Source organism: Gracilinanus agilis, chromosome 5 (genome assembly GCF_016433145.1).
Source record: "Gracilinanus agilis isolate LMUSP501 chromosome 5, AgileGrace, whole genome shotgun sequence".
NCBI lineage: Eukaryota > Metazoa > Chordata > Mammalia > Didelphimorphia > Didelphidae > Gracilinanus > Gracilinanus agilis.
In genome coordinates, this window is record NC_058134.1 from 281,934,575 (window position 1) to 281,952,875 (window position 18,301).

At 44.8% G+C, this 18,301-nt stretch overlaps 1 protein-coding gene across 1 annotated transcript; it reads left to right on the top strand.

The window, feature by feature from the left end:
• The first annotated feature begins 741 nt into the window (after positions 1-741).
• Positions 742-10,810, top strand: ARHGAP9 (Rho GTPase activating protein 9). The gene is made up of 17 exons (XM_044679221.1): positions 742-1,057; positions 1,365-1,585; positions 2,110-2,475; positions 3,063-3,185; positions 3,492-3,563; positions 3,960-4,021; positions 4,350-4,437; positions 4,720-4,815; positions 4,999-5,097; positions 5,374-5,512; positions 5,651-5,752; positions 5,921-6,019; positions 7,914-7,991; positions 8,163-8,216; positions 8,666-8,800; positions 9,228-9,333; positions 9,946-10,810. The coding sequence occupies exons 1-17, from the start codon at positions 742-744 to the stop codon at positions 10,121-10,123; spliced, it is 2,334 nt and encodes a 777-aa protein (XP_044535156.1). The 3' UTR covers positions 10,124-10,810.
• Positions 10,811-18,301: the final 7,491 nt, after the last annotated feature.

Below are 18,301 nucleotides of genomic sequence, written 5' to 3' on the forward strand. Positions count from 1 at the left end.
TTTTGAGGAATCCTTTCCAGAAGTCAGATACTGGCTCCTTCAGAACCTATTGGGGCCTGATAGTGTAGAAAGGCTTCTAGATCAGAGAAACTATATTCTGCGAGAATCTGGAGCCCCTGCCTCCAGATGGTTCTCTAGTTGCTCTAACTTTTTTTTGGTCTAGTTCTCTGGGTCTAAAATTCAAAGGCGGCACAGGAAGCAAGCAACCTTAAGTCTGAAGTGCTCAATGCAAAAACCTTTCATGTTTATGTGCCTGTAGCTCCTTCATTTTCTCTTGGTCTCTGGGTATCTCTCCTAGCTTTTTACTTCTGGCCTTGTCTCCTTCTCTCCCCAGTCCAAGCTGTGGGACCCACGATCTGTGACTCTCCACCACTGGATACAATGGGCCTTTCAAGACATGGGACTGAAGAAGTAACAGCTAAGGTTGTTCCTCTGACTTCCTGTCCCTCTCAGTCACTCAGGCCCTAACCCAGCCCTCTGACCACATCCTCTCTCCCCCCCCCTCTCTCTCTCTCTCTCACCTCAGGCATTCCCTTCTGTCATCCATACCACTCACAGAGTCTTGGGCTTAGAAGTTCTCTCAGAACCTCCCAGTATCCCTTGGAACTTGAAGAATTGAAGTACTTCCACGTGTCTTCAGTTTGGTTGCTTGAACTTCTGTTCTCTGTTCTTGGTCTCCATCTTGCTCTAGGTATCTGATGCCTCATCCCCTCCACAGAAGACCAGGGGCTTCTAATTGCCATGTTTTCTGGCAAATGGTGGCCGGGGACCAGAGACCCCTTAGAGGTGGGAGCCCAGGGCCCATCCCGGGGAGCCCGCCTCTACATCCTATATGGCTTCACCTACATGGGAGCAGATGGCCAGCAGGTGTCTCTGGCTGAAGGTGATCGGTTCCTCCTGCTTCGAAAGACCAACCCAGACTGGTGGTTGGTGAGGCCCCTGGGAGCACCTCCCAACACCCGGCCTCTTTTTGTCCCCGCTGCATATGTGGCTGAGGAGTCTACACCCCCTCGGAGGGCTTCAGCCATTCCTACTAGCCAATTTCTCTGTGTCCCTAGTAAGTGAACCGGCCCTCTTCTCCCCCAGCCCTTGCACTTCTCAATAATGCCCACCAGCAATGCGCTTGCCCAATCCGCTTGTTTCTCATCCTGCCTCTATTTAGCCAGCGATCCTTCCTTCAGTTAGTTTTCCGTGGGTTCTCCAGCTTCCCCCCCATCTCCCCCCAGTAATCTCTGGTGTCTGCCATTTCCAGGCCCATCTATCATTATTTCGCTTCCCAAACACCATGCTCCTTCTCTGTCTTCTGTCTTCCATCCCCGAAATTTAAGAGGATCCGTTTTCCCTCCCCCATTCTCTGTCACCAGAACCAAACTGGTTCCACGCTTCCCTGGAGGACCTGTCCGTGACTCAGTCAGCCCAGAGCCCACCCTCCAGTCTGTCCTGGCAGCCCCCTCTCCCTCCAAGAAAGCAAAGAAGTCTCAGTACAACTGGTCTGAGTCCGAGCCCGCCGCGATCGCTCTCAGATGGCCCTTCTGAACAGCTGCGCCCTCCGGAAGACCTACGCGCTGGGCCCGAGACCTCTACAGTGAGAAATCCCGCCCCCTTCTCCCCCCCCCTTAACCCCCCAGCAAGATTCCGAAGACCTGGGAGCCTGTGGCCTGGACAGCTCCCCTAGTACTGGAGACGGGTCCTCCTCCGCCTGCCCCAGAGCCTCGGGTCCTCTGAGGTCTCACGCTCTTCGCCACGGCCTAAACCTTCCGCCTGCCTTCGCGGCCTAAGTCATGCCGCCCTCGCCCCGGCCTTCCAGGCGATGGAGACTGGGCCCTCTTCTCTTTAGAGCCCAGGCTGGGCTGTTTCTCCGTCTTCTCGGTCACTAGGGCAGACGGCGTGGGTGGGTGGGTGGAGCCCCGAACTCCGCCCCGCCCTACCCCACCCCGAGGCCGGCGGCAAGTTCGTTCCCCTTTCCATCAGCCTTGGGGTTAGGGTTGTGTGGTGGGGGGGAAGTTGGCAACAGGAAGCCGGTAAAAAGTAAAGTTAAGGGGAGGAGAGCGAGAGGGTTGGAAACGTCCAGAAGAAGCCTCCCAGCACCTACCTGGGCACCCCACCCAGGAGCCGGGGGTAAGGAACGGGGAGCCGGGATCTGCAGCTGGGAACTGCCGGAGGGGCTCGGGGCTGGACGAAGGGACTGTCGCGAAAGACTGTGAGGGAGGAGCTTGCATCCGCATCCTCATCCCCCTCTCCCCACCCTCCCAGCAGGCGGGACGCTGGTCCCCCATGTCCGAGGCCCCCCTCTACTGTAACCTGGTGGACCTCCGCCGCTACTCCCAGACCCCTCCCCCAGGTCCCACTCGGCCCCCACTGCAGCGGCTGGACTTCTGGGAGCAGCACCTGGACGTGGACTCTGGCCGCTGTTTCTACGTCCATTCCCTGACTGGCCAGGCGTCCTGGAAACCTCCCCGAAGAGCTCGTGAGAAGGTGAGAGGGAGAGGCCTTCCTCTTCCGAGCCCGCGGCTGCCCCCTCTCTCACCCCAGCACCTTACTCCGTGCTGCCCCTCCCCCTTCCCTCTTCCGGGCTCCCTCATCCTTCCCAAAGGTAGTGGGATGGAGATCCCGAGGGGCCCGGGATACTCCTGAAAGCAAAAAGTTCTGAAGGCTGAATGTGCCATTGACCTCTTCTCTGGTTTTCAAATGCGTAAAATAAAGCAGGAGGGATTACAAGGGAAATGAATTGGATTCTAAATCACCTAACAAGAGGGGGCAGCTAGGTAACAGGAGATCCTGGGTTCAAATGTGACCTCAGACACTTCCCAGCTGTGTGACCCTAGGCAAGTCACTTAACCCCAGTCTCCTAGCCCTTACCAATCTTCTGCCTTGGAACTATCTAAGATAGAAGGTAAGTTTTGTTTGTTGTTTTTTTAATTAGCTAACAGAAAAGTGACCAGATTATTTCTAACGTCCCTGGGGCTCAGGTTAAGAACCCCTTCTTTAGAGTGAAGAGACTGGGAAGCCTGTTGTATAAAGTCATTTAAGCTGAGCTGTGCCTCTTCCCCCCATACAACTAGACTCCAGACTCCATGGAGGGGACCCTGCACCCAGGGAGCAACGCTGGAGCTCAGAAGGCTGAGGAGAGGGGTGCTGGCCCATCCAATCAGGTGACAGAGACCAAGGAGCCCAGGGCCACTCAAGTGAGATATCAGGAAGATGCTTAGCCCTTCCTTTGCTCTGGGAGCCTGTTCCACCCATCAAGCCCCACTCCCCCAAACACCCCCACCTACCCACCCCTTGCCCAGTGGTTGATCTCTCTTTTTTCCTCCGTGGTTTTCTTTGATCCCCGCCCACCTCCTGCTGCCAGCCACACTCTCACTCTCTCCTTCCCCCTTCTGTGGGACTCCAGAGTTGAGAACCAAAGGCTTGATCTCCCCTTTGCCCACAGTTTCCATCTCCTCCCCCTGTCCTCATTCTGCCTCACTGGTTCCTCCTCCTCCTCCCAGACCTCCCTTTCGAACAGTCCCCGAGGCTCCCTGACTCCCAGATCCCTGCCTCAGCTCCTGGACGACCCTCACGTGAGTCTGTCCCCCCCCCCCTTAACTGTCCTAGGTCCACCAGGTCTCCAGGATCCTCTAAGACCCCCTCTACCTTTTTGCTTCTTCCCTGGAATATCCATAGAGCTTATTGGCCTCACCAAAAACTTGGAGGGATTCTTCTGGGTCTGTCTACTATTTATGCTCAAATACATACCACCTCCACCACCCTTAGTAGAAAGGGAGCCAGGCCTGTCAGCAGGTCCCCAAACCTGAGCTTGCTCGATGGACTTGCCCTTCCCCAAATATCCTTCTGGAGATAGTCCCTGAGCCTCAGGAGCATCTAAGCAAATAGAGCATCTTCTGGGAGTCCCTCCTGAGCCCTGGGGCCATACCTCTATCCCACCTAATGATAACTTTCCCATCTTCCTCCCCAAGGAGGTGGAGAAGTCTGGCATGCTCAACAAGACCAAGATTGCTGAGGGGGGCCGGAAGCTCAGGTGGGGATTATGGAGATGATCTTGGGAGATGGGAGCTGAAAGATGAGGGCAGATCTGAGATCCTCTTTTGGGTTCTGGGCCTCCCTTCGGCAATCTGATGAAGCCAATGGACCCCTTCCCACACTCCTGCTTTCCAATGCTGAAAATAAAGTGCATAGGATTACAATGGAATGTAGGAATGAAAGGCCAGTGTAGACACCATGCTTTTCCCAACCAAGTTGGTAGACTTCCAAAGTCTACCTGTAAGAATTCCTTGATCTGAGAAGTCAGGTGTTAATCAGGAGAGTCATCTCTCTGGGGATAATGATCTTCCAAATGCCCCTTCCAGGAAGAACTGGGGCTCATCCTGGGTGGTGTTGGCGGGAAATAGCCTGGTGTTCTACAAAGTTCCTCCAACATCAACTCCTGCTGGATGGGTAAGATGGCGTGCTGGGAAAGGAGTGTTGGAATAGGGAGTGTAAAGTGGTGAAGGGAGGGAGGGGGCTGGCAAGGGGGCATCTTGCTTCTCATATTTGCCCACTGGATTGGAAAACTGCTGGGGTGCCTAAACAGCAAGGGGGCAAGGGAAAAGGGAACTGGGAGCTTACTACCATGCCATCTTTCTCATATTCCTGAGTGGATGGGTACCCCAATGAGGTAGGGGTCCTAAGATGAGGCAGTCATGTCCTCAGTTTTCTCTCGACCCTGCCCTCACCCAGGGTCCAGCTGGCAGTCGGCCAGAGAGCAGCGTGGACTTGAGAGGGGCAGCTCTGGCCCATGGTAGACATCTGTCCAGCCGCCCGAATGTCCTGCATGTGAGTGACCATCCATCCTACTCCCTTCCCAGACCACAAACATTACTGCCCTAGTCTTCAGCTGTCCAGCATCCCTTCACTTCCAGAAGGCAGGCCCCATGTATATCCTGAGGATCTGCCTCCCCCAAACCCCATCCTCTCACCAGTAAACTAAACCAAGATCTCTCTGGGCCTGACCCTCAGGTGCGGACCATCCCTGGACATGAGTTCCTGTTGCAGTCTGATGATGAGACTGAGTTCCGAGCCTGGCACCGGGCACTTCGGGAAGTCATCAACCGACTGGTCAGGGGAACAAGAGCCCAGGGTGTAGGGCTTGGGAAGGAAATTCAGGGACAAGGTTGGGAAGAGGGATTTGGTCAAACAAACAAGATTGGAAGCCGGGAGACTAGTAGTGGAGCCATTCCTTGGAGGTAGGAATGCAGATTCCCAAAGCCAAGGGTCTCCCCAGCAGAGTTGGGAACTAAGGAAAGCATTCTCTCCTTCCCTCACCACTCGCTCCCCCAAGCAGTAGTTCCTGAACTCCTTTGCCCCCCAATATCCAGCTCTGTCTGATTCCAGGAGAGGGAGAACCCTCTGGAACTGCGGCTCTCTGGGTCAGGGCCAGCCGAGCTTGAGGAGCTGAGCCAGGGCGAGGAAGATGAGGAGCCAGAGCCCAGGTCCCTGCTTGGATGGCGAGGAGGGAGCCGCAGGGTCTCTTGTAAGAAGCTGGATCTAGTGGGACAGCCTGAGCCAGGCCAGATGGCAGGGAGTGAGCTCTTGGGATTAGGGGAGGGGCCTCAGGATGCTCAGAGAAGTCTGGGGCCTTTCTCCTCCAATCCTCCTTGTGCTTCCTCAGGTCGAGGCCCTGAAGAGCAGAATCGAGTAAGGAACAAGCTGAAAAGGCTGATAGCAAAGAGACCCCCCCTGCAGAGCCTCCAGGAGCGAGGGCTGCTCCGAGGTGCATGGTGGGAGAAAAGGGAGGCATTGTGGATCTGAGTGCTTCTCCTACAGCCAGGGTGTTTGGAGGGGGCTGCCCACTTCAGATGGGGGCAGGGGGTGCTAAGGAATACTATAGGACAGACTGCCCCCCCCCAGTACTGCTCTCTCCTCTTCTCCCCCACTCCAGACCAGGTGTTTGGCTGCCACCTGGAGTCTCTGTGTGAGAGAGAAGGAAGCACCGTGCCACAGTTCTTCAGGCTCTGCATAGACACTGTGGACAAGAGAGGTGACGTCCCCCCAGAGTCCCAGCAGCCCCCTCACCCCTCACATACACACTGACACACATATACACACATAAACTTATAGACACACATACATACTGTGTGATTAGAATTTGCTCCCCAGGGCTCTCTCCCAGCATCCCATTTATGTATCTATCTTACATAACTAATGTAGGGAAGATACAAGTTTTGTGTAGCTCCGCCCTCTCTTTTCCCAGGAACTCAGTTATGGAGTTTGGGGGAGAGCCAGGCAGGAGAAGTTTACTCACGTGGTCATACTTAAGTTTTGTATTTTGTTCTTTTACTTCAAGTGATTATTAATAAATCTTATTAAATATAATACTTGGAGTTATTGGATATTAATTTTAATCTTACAGTACATACACAGATGGACACAGACAGACACACACACACATATACATCATATACACACAGACATATAGACACACAGAAACACAGACACAAAACTTCCTTCACTTCCTAACTCTTCTGCAAATCCTGTCTGGCCTCTCCCCAGCCCTCCACACACCTTCTAGACACATCTGGATTCTTTTTTACCCTTTTTACCTTTTCCCTCAGTTCTTCAGGTCCTACAACAAACCTGTATTAAACTTCTGCTAGGTTTAAGAGTCTGGGCTGGTGCTAAACTCACACCCTCCTCCTAAGATGCATACTATCTTCTGAAGGGAAAAAGGGTAATAAATACCTCTGAGATAAATAAGTGCTCCGGACAGGTCCTGGTAAGAGAACTCTGAAGCAGGAGAGATCCCTTAGGGGGTGAAGGAAGAGATGGCAAATAACCCTTCCTGAGAGAAGTAGCACTTGGTTGGGCCTTAAAGGATCTTAAAGCAAGCCTAACTGATGGGGATGGAATGGAGTGAGCTATTCTTTTTCTTTTTCAAATCCTTACCTTAAATATATTTTGCATAATAAGACATGTATGACCCAGATCGAATCACCTGCAAACACTGGGAAGGAGATGGGAAAGGAGGGAGGGAGATAAGTTCAATCAAATAACTTAGGAGAATTTGTATGGAAATTTATTACTTATAATTGGTAAAAAATAACAATAATAAAAAAGAAAATAAGAGAAATCTAAACAAATTAAAGAATGTTAAAATTGTTTTTACATGTAATTGGGGGAAAATAAATTATTATTTTAAAACCCTTATCTTCTTTCTTAGAACCAGTACTGTGTATGGGTTCTAACACAGAAGAGCAACAAGAGCGAGCAATGGAGGTTAAGTGACTTGCCCAGAGTCACACAGCTAGGAATGTCTGCGGCCAGATTTGAACCCAGGTCCTCCCAACTCCAGGCTTGGCACCCCACCTACTTTTCTACCTAGTTGTCCCTTGGAATAATCTAATTATGAGTCACATCTTAAACAGACCCAGGACTATTTGCATGACAAAGTGGAGTGGACAGTTATCCAATTTGATTGGAACTTGGATATGTGAAGGGGAGTAATATAAAGTTGGAAAAGGAGGCAAGAGGCAGATCTTAGAAGGATTTAGATACCAGGACCAGAAATTTGCACCTTTAGGAGATAAATATTAGGAATCTCTGAAGGTTTTTGAGTAATGGAATTGCATAATTGGAGCAACAGATACAGGCAGCTATGAGAAGAATGGGTTGGAGAGGGGCTGCTAAGTAGCACAGTGAAGAAAACATTAGGCCTGGAGTCAGGAGGACCTGTGTTCAAATCTGGCCTCAGTTACTTCCAATTGTGTGCCCTTGGGCAAGGCACCTGAATCCCAACTGCCTAGCCCTTAGTCTGTCTTGGAATACTTAGTCTAGATTAGAAAGTAAGAGTTTAAAATGTTTTTAAAAGACTGGATTGGAGAGAGATTAGGCTTCTCCCCAGGTTCACTCCTTGCCTTGTCCTATCTCGCTTTTAGGTCTGGATGTGGATGGTATTTACAGAGTCAGTGGGAATCTGGCTATAATCCAGAAACTTCGGTTTTTGGTGGACAGAGGTAGGAGCAATTGACTTAAGTGTTGAAGCTGGTGAGGGGTGAGGGGTGGGGAGGATTGAGAGGGTTTGGGAGGGAAAGCAGGAGCCAGATGGAAAGTGTGAGGGATGAAGAAGAAATGATTGTTGGAGACCTGGACATTGGCATTGACCTCTCTCCCTCTGTATCTGGCAGAACGAGCAGTCACCTCTGATGGAAGATACCTGTTCCCCGAGCAGCCAGGACAAGGCACTTATATGGAGTTTCCAATCCCTCAACTTTCCCACTTCTCCTGAGTGTTTCATGTTCTCCCTGCTTCAATCCTTCCCCAGAAAGCAAATCTAAACTAAATCCCCAACCTCTTAGCTCGCTGTGTTAAGCTCCAGGATATCCTCTGCTCGTGTCCTTCTGTTTCTTAAACTCTTCATCCCTTTGGCGTCCCCCTAACCCAGTGATGGGCAAACTACAGCCTGGGGGCCACATGTGGCCCCCTGAAATGTTCTATTTGGCTGCAGGACATTATTCTTAATCTGATGAATATAATGAGTAGGATATAATACAATGAAACTTCGAAAGAGTTGCCTTAGAAACAGACTGACAGATGATCATTTCCTTTCCCTTGGCCCCTAAAGTTTGCCCATCACTGCCCTAACCCATCCTGTGCCCTCCTTTGAACTCACACATCCTTCCCCCCACAGAGTGCCGGCTGGATCTGGACAGTGCAGAATGGGATGACATCCATGTTGTGACTGGAGCCTTAAAGCTTTTTCTTCGGGAGCTTCCCCAACCTCTGGTCCCTCCATCACTGCTGTCACCCCTCCGTGAAGCTCTTGGTAGAGTGTGGGAATTTAGAAGGGCTTTGGGCATGAGGGTAAATGGGAGGTAAGAGACAGGAGGCCTTAGCTCCTAGGGAGAAAGAGATATGCCCTTTTAGTATGGGGAAGAAATGCCAGTGAGAGAAGGTTCAATAAAGTCTTTCACTAAATCTGCCCTACCCTAAACCTAGCTCCTAAGGGACAACTGGTTAGCAAAGTGAATAGAGTGCCAGGCTTGGAGTTGAGAACCTGGGTTCAAATGTGACCTCAGACACTTCCTAGATGTATGACCCTGGACAAGTCACTTAACCCCAATTGCCTGGCCCTTACTGCTCTTCTGCCTTGGAATCAATACACAGAATTGATTCTAAAACAAAAGGTAAGGGTTTTTAAAAAATGGATCCTAGCACCTTCCCCAACCCAACTTCCATTACCCTTTCTCTAGCACTTCCTGAGTCAGAACAACGCTTATCCCGGATACAAGAGCTCATAGGCTCAATGCCAAAGCCCAATAGAGACACACTTCGGTGCCTTCTGGAACATCTATGCAGGTAACAATGGAGGAATACCTGTGTGGAAGGGAAGGGGCTAGGGGAAAGCATTCCTTGCAAATGGAGGAGTTCAGGTAGAAACTGGCCTAGGGTACAGTTATCTGTTCAAGTGGAGCGGAGGGAGGGTCTATGTTTGTGGAAATGGCAAGTAGAACTCTACTTAGGGTCTGGTTAGCAGGGAAGGGAATAAGCATTTATTAAGCACCTACTATATGCCAGACTCTGCGCTAAGTGCTTTATAATTTATCCCATTAGCAATGGTCTTTAGAGACAGAGGACAAGAAGGAAATGGGAGCCAGATAGGGGAAGCAAGGCTAAAGACATAAGGAAAAGTCACAGCTTCCCTCTTCTCTCCCTCCCTCCCTTCATTCCCTCTCTCCCTCTTTCCCTCTCTCCCTCCATCCCTCCCTCCCTTTTCCTTTCCTCCCTCTCTCTCTCCCTCTTTTCATTCCCTCCCTCTTTCCCTTCTTTCCTTTCCTTCCTCTCTCCCTTCCCTCCTTTCTTCCTTCCTTCCTTTTCTTCCTTCCCTGCTCCTTCCTTCCACTCTCCCACCCCAAAGTGGCATATAATGTGGAGAGTGATGTACCTCATCTCTCTGACTCTGATTTGTAGGGTGATAGCACACTCGGACAAGAACCGAATGACCCCACACAATTTGGGTATTGTGTTTGGACCAACACTGCTACGACCAGAGCAAGAGACCTCTGACCCAGCTGCCCATGTCTTCTATCCTGGACAGCTGGTTCAGCTGCTGCTGAATGACTTCACCAGTCTCTTCCCTCATCCGTGAATCCTGGACTTTGCCCTACATGAGTGTGTTGAGCTGATCTCAACTCTGAAAGCAAGGGTTAAGAGGGATGGGACCTCCATTTGTTAGCCATAACATTTGAGCAGAACTTCCATCTGTTAGCCATAACATTTGGTTAAACCTCCATTGGGTAGCACATTTGATTCCAATGGGTGATTTCCATTTTGAGGGTTTACATATTAGGAAAACTTGTGAATATTTTTTGTATTAGGAGAGAGGGTCTTCTTTGGGGGAGTCTGTTTGGGACGTTACACCCATTCATGATACATTCAGTATCATCTGATTTTAGCCTTGTGTATTGGGGATGGTTATCAAGGCATTTTCAATTAAGGAAATACTCACATACAGCCCAGATTCATCCTAGAGGCAACCTGAGCCCAAGAAAGGGGATCAGATTTTCCTTATTGCTTTGGTTCCTTGTGCCCCCACCAAGCACCAGAACTCTGAGAAAAACAAAGCTTAGGTAGGGCTCCTATTTACAAGTCTCCCCCAAAGTGGTTCTGAGAGTCTCTGTGAGAAAAGGTACTTCATTTACAAATTAAATGATCAGGTATAGGACAACTATTTCCTTTGTGCTTTAAGTAGCTACTGAAACTGCTGTATGCTTAAAATACAAAAGATTCATCTGTGTATTAACAAATACTTAAAAAATAAAACAATAACATGTCACAGCTGTTCTACAATCTCCGAGTGGTAAAGGCATTTATGAGACTACTGCTGCTAAACAAATATTTCCCCTTCAACCTGAATCTGTACTGTCCAAGCAACTGAAAAGGTTCAGGTCTTGTGGCTCAACCAAACATGGCTCTTTATCTCTAGTTTCAGGATGAAACCTGGGGTCGTCTTTTTTTTTTTTTTTTTTTTTTTTTACCTGGAGAAGCAGACTGGAAGCACTTTTGGTTGAGTAGCACAGCTGCAACAAAAACTCAAGAACTTCCAAACTTGTGAGGTAGCCACTAAGGTTGGAAAGGTCCATCTCCGCATCTAAGGTTGTGGCAAACGTCTTATGGGTGGTAGGCCTGTGCTCAGGGAAGAAAGACAAAACAATGAAGACAACCAGGAACTCAAAGTTTAGTCTCAGGTTCAAGCAGCCAGCACATGTTCTTGTTGCAATATGCTTACAACTACCATTGTCACTGCAGGGTGTAGATAGGTAGACAAGTTACAAGTGTCTATAGATAGGAAAGAAATCCCCTTCTCTCCTCACTGAAAATCCAAGGTAGAGCTAGAAAAGTCCCAAAGCAAAACACTCAAAAGAAAGTGAAGGGGCAACTAGATGACACAGTGGATAGGGAGCCAGGCCAGAGGACCTGGGTTCAAATCTAGCCTCAGACACCTTCCAGCTATGAGACCCTGGGCAAGTCCCTTAACTCCATTTGCCTAGGACCTTATGTCTTAGAGTTGTTACTAAGACAGAACATGAGGGTTGTTTGTTGTGTGTGTGTTTTTTTTTGTTGTTTTTTTTTTTTTTAAGAGAGGCTGAAGCCTTTTTTCCACCTGCTAAGGGGGAGATTCCTGAGCTGACAATCATCTTCAATGCCACTAGATTCAGGGAAACTAAAGTACCAATCAGGAGTTGTTCACTGAGTAAGTTATAGTATATGATTGTAATGGAATACTAATATGCTGTAAGAAAGGATGAACAAGAGAAGCTCAGGAAAAATTGGAAAGACTTACATGAACAGAAACAGAGTGAAATAAGCAAAACCAGAAGAATATTTACACAGTGACAGGAATACTATACAATGAACAACCGTGAATAACTTAACTCTTCTCAGCAATACAATGATCCAAAACAATCCCAAAGGACACATGATAAAAAAAAATGCCAGCTGCTTCCAGAGAAAGAACTGATAGAATCAGAATCCAGACCAAAACAAACTTTTTTCACTTTCTTAACTTGTTCTGTTGTTCATTTCCCTCCACAAAAAGAATAATATGGAAAAATATTTTACATGACTGCACATGTAAAATCTTTATGAGAGGGGAAATGGAAAGGAAGAATTGGAGACTCAAAATTCTTTTTAAAAAGTTGGAAACTATACATGTAATGAAAATTGTAAAAAGAGATAAAATCTTAGAAATTCCTTTTACTCATAATTGGGGTGAAAATAACATTTAAAAAATTAAAAACACAACAGTTTGGCAAAAGAGACACATATGCAAAAAAAAAACCATGAAAATAATACCTTAGCAGTCAGAATTGCCCTAATGGTAAAAGAAGTACAAAAATTTACTGAAGAAAAGAATTCTTGAAAAAGGAAAATTGGCCAAATGAGAAAAGAAGTATTGAAGAAAAATCCCTTAAAAATTAAAATTGGGGTGGGCCCTGTAGCTAGGTGGTTCAGTGATGAGAGCCAGATGTGGGGATCAGATGTCTAGTCTCAAATCTAGCCTCAGACACTTCCTAGCTATAGGACCATGGACAAGTCACTTAATTCCAATTGCTTAGCCCTTACTACTCTTTTGCCTTGGAATCAATACTTAGTGTTGATTCTAAAACTGAAGGTAAGTATTTTAAAAAAGAATGGTTGGACTTATAAAAAAATGTTCTAAATCACTATTGATTAGGAAAAGGCAAATTAAAACAATTCTGAGGTGCTTCACATTTAGCAGATTGGTTAAATGAAAATGAGAAATGTTGGAGATGTGGGAAAATTGAGACACTAATACATTGTAAGTGGAATTGTAAAATGATCTAACTATCCTGAAGAGCAATTTAGAACTATGCCCAAAGGCATATAAAACTGTGCATGCCCTTTGATCCAGCAAAACCACTACTAGATTTATATTCCAAAGATATTCAAGAAAGAAAGAAAAAGGACCTATTTACACAAAAATATTTATAGCAGCTCACTTTGTGGTGACAGGGGAATGGCTGAACAAGTTGTAGTATATAATTGTAATGGAATACTATTGTGCTACAAGAAATAATGAACAAGATGATTACAGAAAAACCTGGAGTTATCCAAATTAATGCAAAGTGAAGTGAACAAACCAAAAGAACATTGTACCCAGTAACGTAATATTGTACAATGATCAACCATGAATGGCTTAGTTATTTCCAACAATCCAATGATCCAAGACAATTCCAAAGAACTCATGATGAAAAATGGTACCCACTTCCAAAGAAAGAACTGATGGAGTCTGATTGCAGATTTATTACTTTATTTTCTTAATATGAGTCTTTTCATCATGACCATTTTGGAAATATGGTGTTCATGACTGCATATGTATAACCTAGATCAAATTGTTTACTGTCTCAGGGAGGGGGAAAGAAGGAAGAGAGAATATATTTTGCATGATAATACATGTAAAACTGATATCAAATTGTTTACCATCCCCAGGAGGGGAGAGGGAAGGGAGAGAGTTTGGATCTTATAACAACTTCAGAAGATGTGTGAAAGTAGCCAAAATCACATCTTTAGCTTTTACTACCAGCTGGGGAAGATCTGGCCCCACAGTTTACTAATCTCACTAATCTATTGAGTCAACAGAGCAGAGAAGAAGCTGTAATGGGGAGATTAAGCAGTAGCACTCAGGCTGAGTCTAAAGACCTGAGGGTTCCATAATGGAATGAAGCTGGGATTTTGAAAAGAGGAGTGGGAGTTTGACCAAGCTAGAGAAAAGGAGGTGTGTTGGCTGTGTGGTCTAGGTTTTGCCATATACCCAAGGAACTGTCAGTGTGGGATACTACTGAGAGAAGATTCTTCAAGGAAAACATCGTGGCTTAGGTTGAGGAAAGGACTGGGTTATCTGTTGGCAGACAACAGGTCAATCTACCTTACTCCCTGGAGTCTGTTTTGGATTAATTGGCTGCTTTTGAACTTGTTCCTGTTACATCTGTGACCAGCTTGGAGCATCTCTGAACTTGTACTGTGATAAACCCTCTTCGGCCCTCTTAGTCTAGGTAGTGAATAGCTCAGTTAGGTAAAACTTTAGTCTATTTAACTTTTAGGTTAGTCTGTTAGCATATAAACACCCCTCTCCCTACTTCCCTCAGTTATTACCATTAAAGACAATTTCGTTAGCACTTCCTATCTCCTCTTAGTTATAAGAACCCACTATATTGGTTTTTCCCTGGTTGGCAGTTTGTCAGTTACAAGTCAACTGACATTCCTGAAACTCGCATCCCCATTTGGTTTACCTATGTTCCCCTGTCTGTCCTTCCATTGTGAAGAGTGAGTGTGTCCTCAGTTTATTATTCATTCCCCATTCCCAGTACCATCTTTTTCAAAGACCTTCCAGGACTGAATAGCCCAAACCCAAAGATCCAGTAAATAATCAAAGGAGCAAGATTACAGCCAATTACTGGGGGGGGGGGGGGGAGAAGGAAAAAACATGAGTAAACAACAGAAAAGGAAAAAGAAATTACAATCTATAGCTTCTATCCAGAAAATGAACAAAGAGCAAATGGATCAGAGGAGGACCAAGGAACATCAAGCAAAACACAGAAACTCCAGTGAAATGGACATAGGCTTTGGAAGAACTCAAAATTCAATTAACTCAAGAACTCAAAAACAATCATGAGAGGCTGAAGATAACTGGAAAAAGGAAATACACAAACTAAAACAAGAAAATAGTGCCTTGAAATCCAAAACTGACCAGCTTGAAAATAAGGCAAAGAAAGTGAAAGATGACCTACAAAGAAAAACAGACCAGGAGAGGGATGACCAAAAAGCCAGGGATGAAATTCAGTCTTTAAAAATTAGAATCCAACAACTACAAGCAAATGACTTCACAAGGTAGCAAGAATCTATAAAACAAAATCAAAAGAATGAAAAAATTGAGGAAAATATGAAACACCTCATTGACAAAACCCCAAATCTGGAAAACAGATCCAGGAGAGACAATTTGAGAATTTGAGAATATCATCCTACAAGAAATTATCCAAGAAAATTGTCCTGACATTCTTGAATAAAAGCGAAAAGTGGAGATTGAAAGAATCCATGGATCACCTCCTACATTTAATCCCCAACTGGCAATGCCCAGGAATGCTACAGCTAAATTCAAGAACTACCAGGCCAAGGAAAAAATATTACAAGCTGATAAGAAGAAGTAATTTAGATACTATGGAACCACAGTTAGGATAACATATAGGATCTGGCTGCATCTACACTGAAGGACCAGAAGGCATGGAATACGATATTCCAGAAAGCAAGGGAACTAGGCCTACAACCAAGAATCAACTACTGACTATATTCTTGTAGGGGAAAGTATGGTCACTTAATAAAATAGATGACTTCCAAACATTCATAAAGAAAAGGCCAGACTTAAACAGAAAATTTGATGTTCAAACACAGAACTCAAGAGAATCACCAAAAGGTAATTAAGGGGGGGGGGGCAAAAAAATCAAAACTTTCTTTAAGGGACCCAATAAGTTCAAATGATTTGTATTCCTATAAGAAAAGATGATATTGGTAACTCTTAAAAATCGTTATCATCATTAGGATAGCTAGAATAAGTATATTTATAGGGAACAATGACAAACTGTAAAGGATGAAATGTTGAGATATATATGTATGTATAAATATATATAAAACTCGAGGTAAAAAGGGATACTATTAAGAGAAATGGTAAAAGAGACAAAATGTAGTAAATTTATATTTCATAAAGAAACGCATGGTGGGAGCAGGGGAGAAGACCAATACATTGGAAGAGTAAAGAGGTTGGAGACAGGAAATACTGAAGTCATATGTGCATTGAAATTGACTCAAAGAGGGAAGAACAATCAGACCTATTGGGGCAGAGAATTGATTTGTGCCCTGCAGAGAAGTAGAAGGGTACAAACTAACAGGTAGGGAGGGAAGGAGAGTGTGGAAGATAACTCAAAAAGACCCTAAAGAAAAATAAGAGGGGAATAATAAGAGAGTGGGCAGAAAGGGAAGTAAAATAAGGGGGTGGGGGTTAGGGGGACTGATTAAAAACAAAACACTGGTATAGAAGAAAATAATGAAAGAAGAAAGGGCAGGACAAGGAGATGAAATCAAAATGTTGGGGAATACATAGCTGGTAATAATAACTCTGAATGTGAATGGGATGAACTCACCCATAAAACAGAAGCAAATAGCAAAGTGGATTAGAAATCAAAATCTTACCATATGCTGTCTATAAGAAACACACATGAGGCAAGTAGACACACAGAGAATAAAGATTAAAGGCTGGAGCAAAATTTATTGGGCATCAACTGAGAAAAAGAAGGCCAGAGTCACAATCATGATATCTGACAAATCCAAAGTAAAAATAGATCTAATTAAAAGAGATAGGGAAGTGTTATAAGGGTCCTGGTGAGGAACTGAAGCTGAGTATGTGTGTGGGTGATACCTAAGTGTAGCACTTAAGTTGTGATAGTGAAACACAAAGGGCCCACAAGATAGTTGTATTGAATCTGCTAAACTCAGCTTCAGAATAACAGCATCCCAGAATAGCCAGCCAAATGAAGAATCTGTGAATGGAATTATACAGATACTTCTAACTGACTAATTTGGCCTAGTAGGATAATGCTAGAGTTTGACTGCGGATTATATCTTGCTATGAATGTTACTATTCTCCTTTCCCTCAAGTGTCCCAGGGATACAAACACTAAGCCTCATGATAAAGTTGACACCAATCTAGGTAAGTTCAAAGATTCAATGTGCTTCAGGCTTAGGAGGGGAACAGGGTAAATAACTGAGAAGGAGGGAAACAGGAAGATCTTGATCTAAGCTAATGCTGACAAAGATGGTACTTGAATCGAAGGTAATCAGGATTATCAGTTGTTAATTGATAATTGCTAGTCCAGCCTGGCAGAGCCAGACTGATTCACCCAAATCAGGTTGTTTGCTGAAGGATGTTGTTGTTTCTTCTTGGAGTATGAATCAGAAACAGGTTACTCAGTATAAAGGTATCACAGGATCAGAGACTGTGAGATTGGTCAATGAAGTTTGCTAGTAATTCAAGTTGACCTAAGGCCTACCCTCACCACCACCACAAACCTCCCACTCCCCAAAATATCTCAGATTGAGACCCTGTCTCAGTTTAAATCCTCCCTTTAATACTTGAGCATCAACTGACTTGGCACAAGCCAGTCCCTACCAGGCTCAGTCCATTCCATGTTCTAATCAGGTAACTGTCCATCATCTTGCTTTCCATATTGCTTTGCAAAATATCATTACAGAAGGCAATTACATCCTGATAAAAGGCAGTATAGACAATGAGGAAATACAAGTACTCAACCTTTATGCACCAAATGGTATAGCATCCAAATTTCTAAAGGAGAAATTGGGGGAGCTAATGGAGAAAATAGATAATAAAACTATACTAGAGGGAGACTTGAACCTTCCTCTAGCAGATCTAGATAAATCAAACCAAAAAATAAATAAGAAAGAGTTAAGAGAAGTGAACAAAATCTTAGAAAAATTGGAGTTAATAGATATGTGGAGAAAAATAAATTGGGATTAAAAAGGAATATACCTTCTTTTCAGCAGCACATGGTACATTCACAAAGATTGACCAGGTATTAGGACATAAAAATATAGCAAACAAGTACAAAAAAGCAGAAATGATAAATGCAACCTTTTCAGATCATAATGCCATAAAAATAGTTATTGGCAAGGGTACATGGAGAGGCAAACCAAAAATTAATTGGAAATTAAATAATATGATTCTACAAAATCAGTTAAAGAACAAATCATAGAAACAATTAATAATTTCATTGAAGAGAATGACAATGATGAGACTTCTTACAAAATCTATGGGATGCAGCCAAAGCAGTACTCAGGAGGAAATTTATATCCTTGAGTGCATATATTAACAGGGCAGAGGTCAATGAATTGGGCATGCAAATTAAAAAACTAGAAAGTAAACAAATTAAAAATCCTCAGGTGAAAACTAAATTAGAAAACCTAAAAATTAAAGGAGAAATTAATAAAATCATAAGTAAAAGAACTATTGAATTAATAAATAAGACTAGAAGCTGGTACTTTGAAAAAACAAATAAAATAGACAAAGTACTGATCAATCTAATAAAAAAAAAAGGAAAGAAGAAAACCAAATTAACATTATCAAAGATGAAAAAGGAGACCTCACTTCTAATGAAGAGGAAATTAAGGCAATCATTAAAAACTATTTTGCCCAATTATATGGCAATAAATACAGCAATTTAGGAGATACAGGTGAATA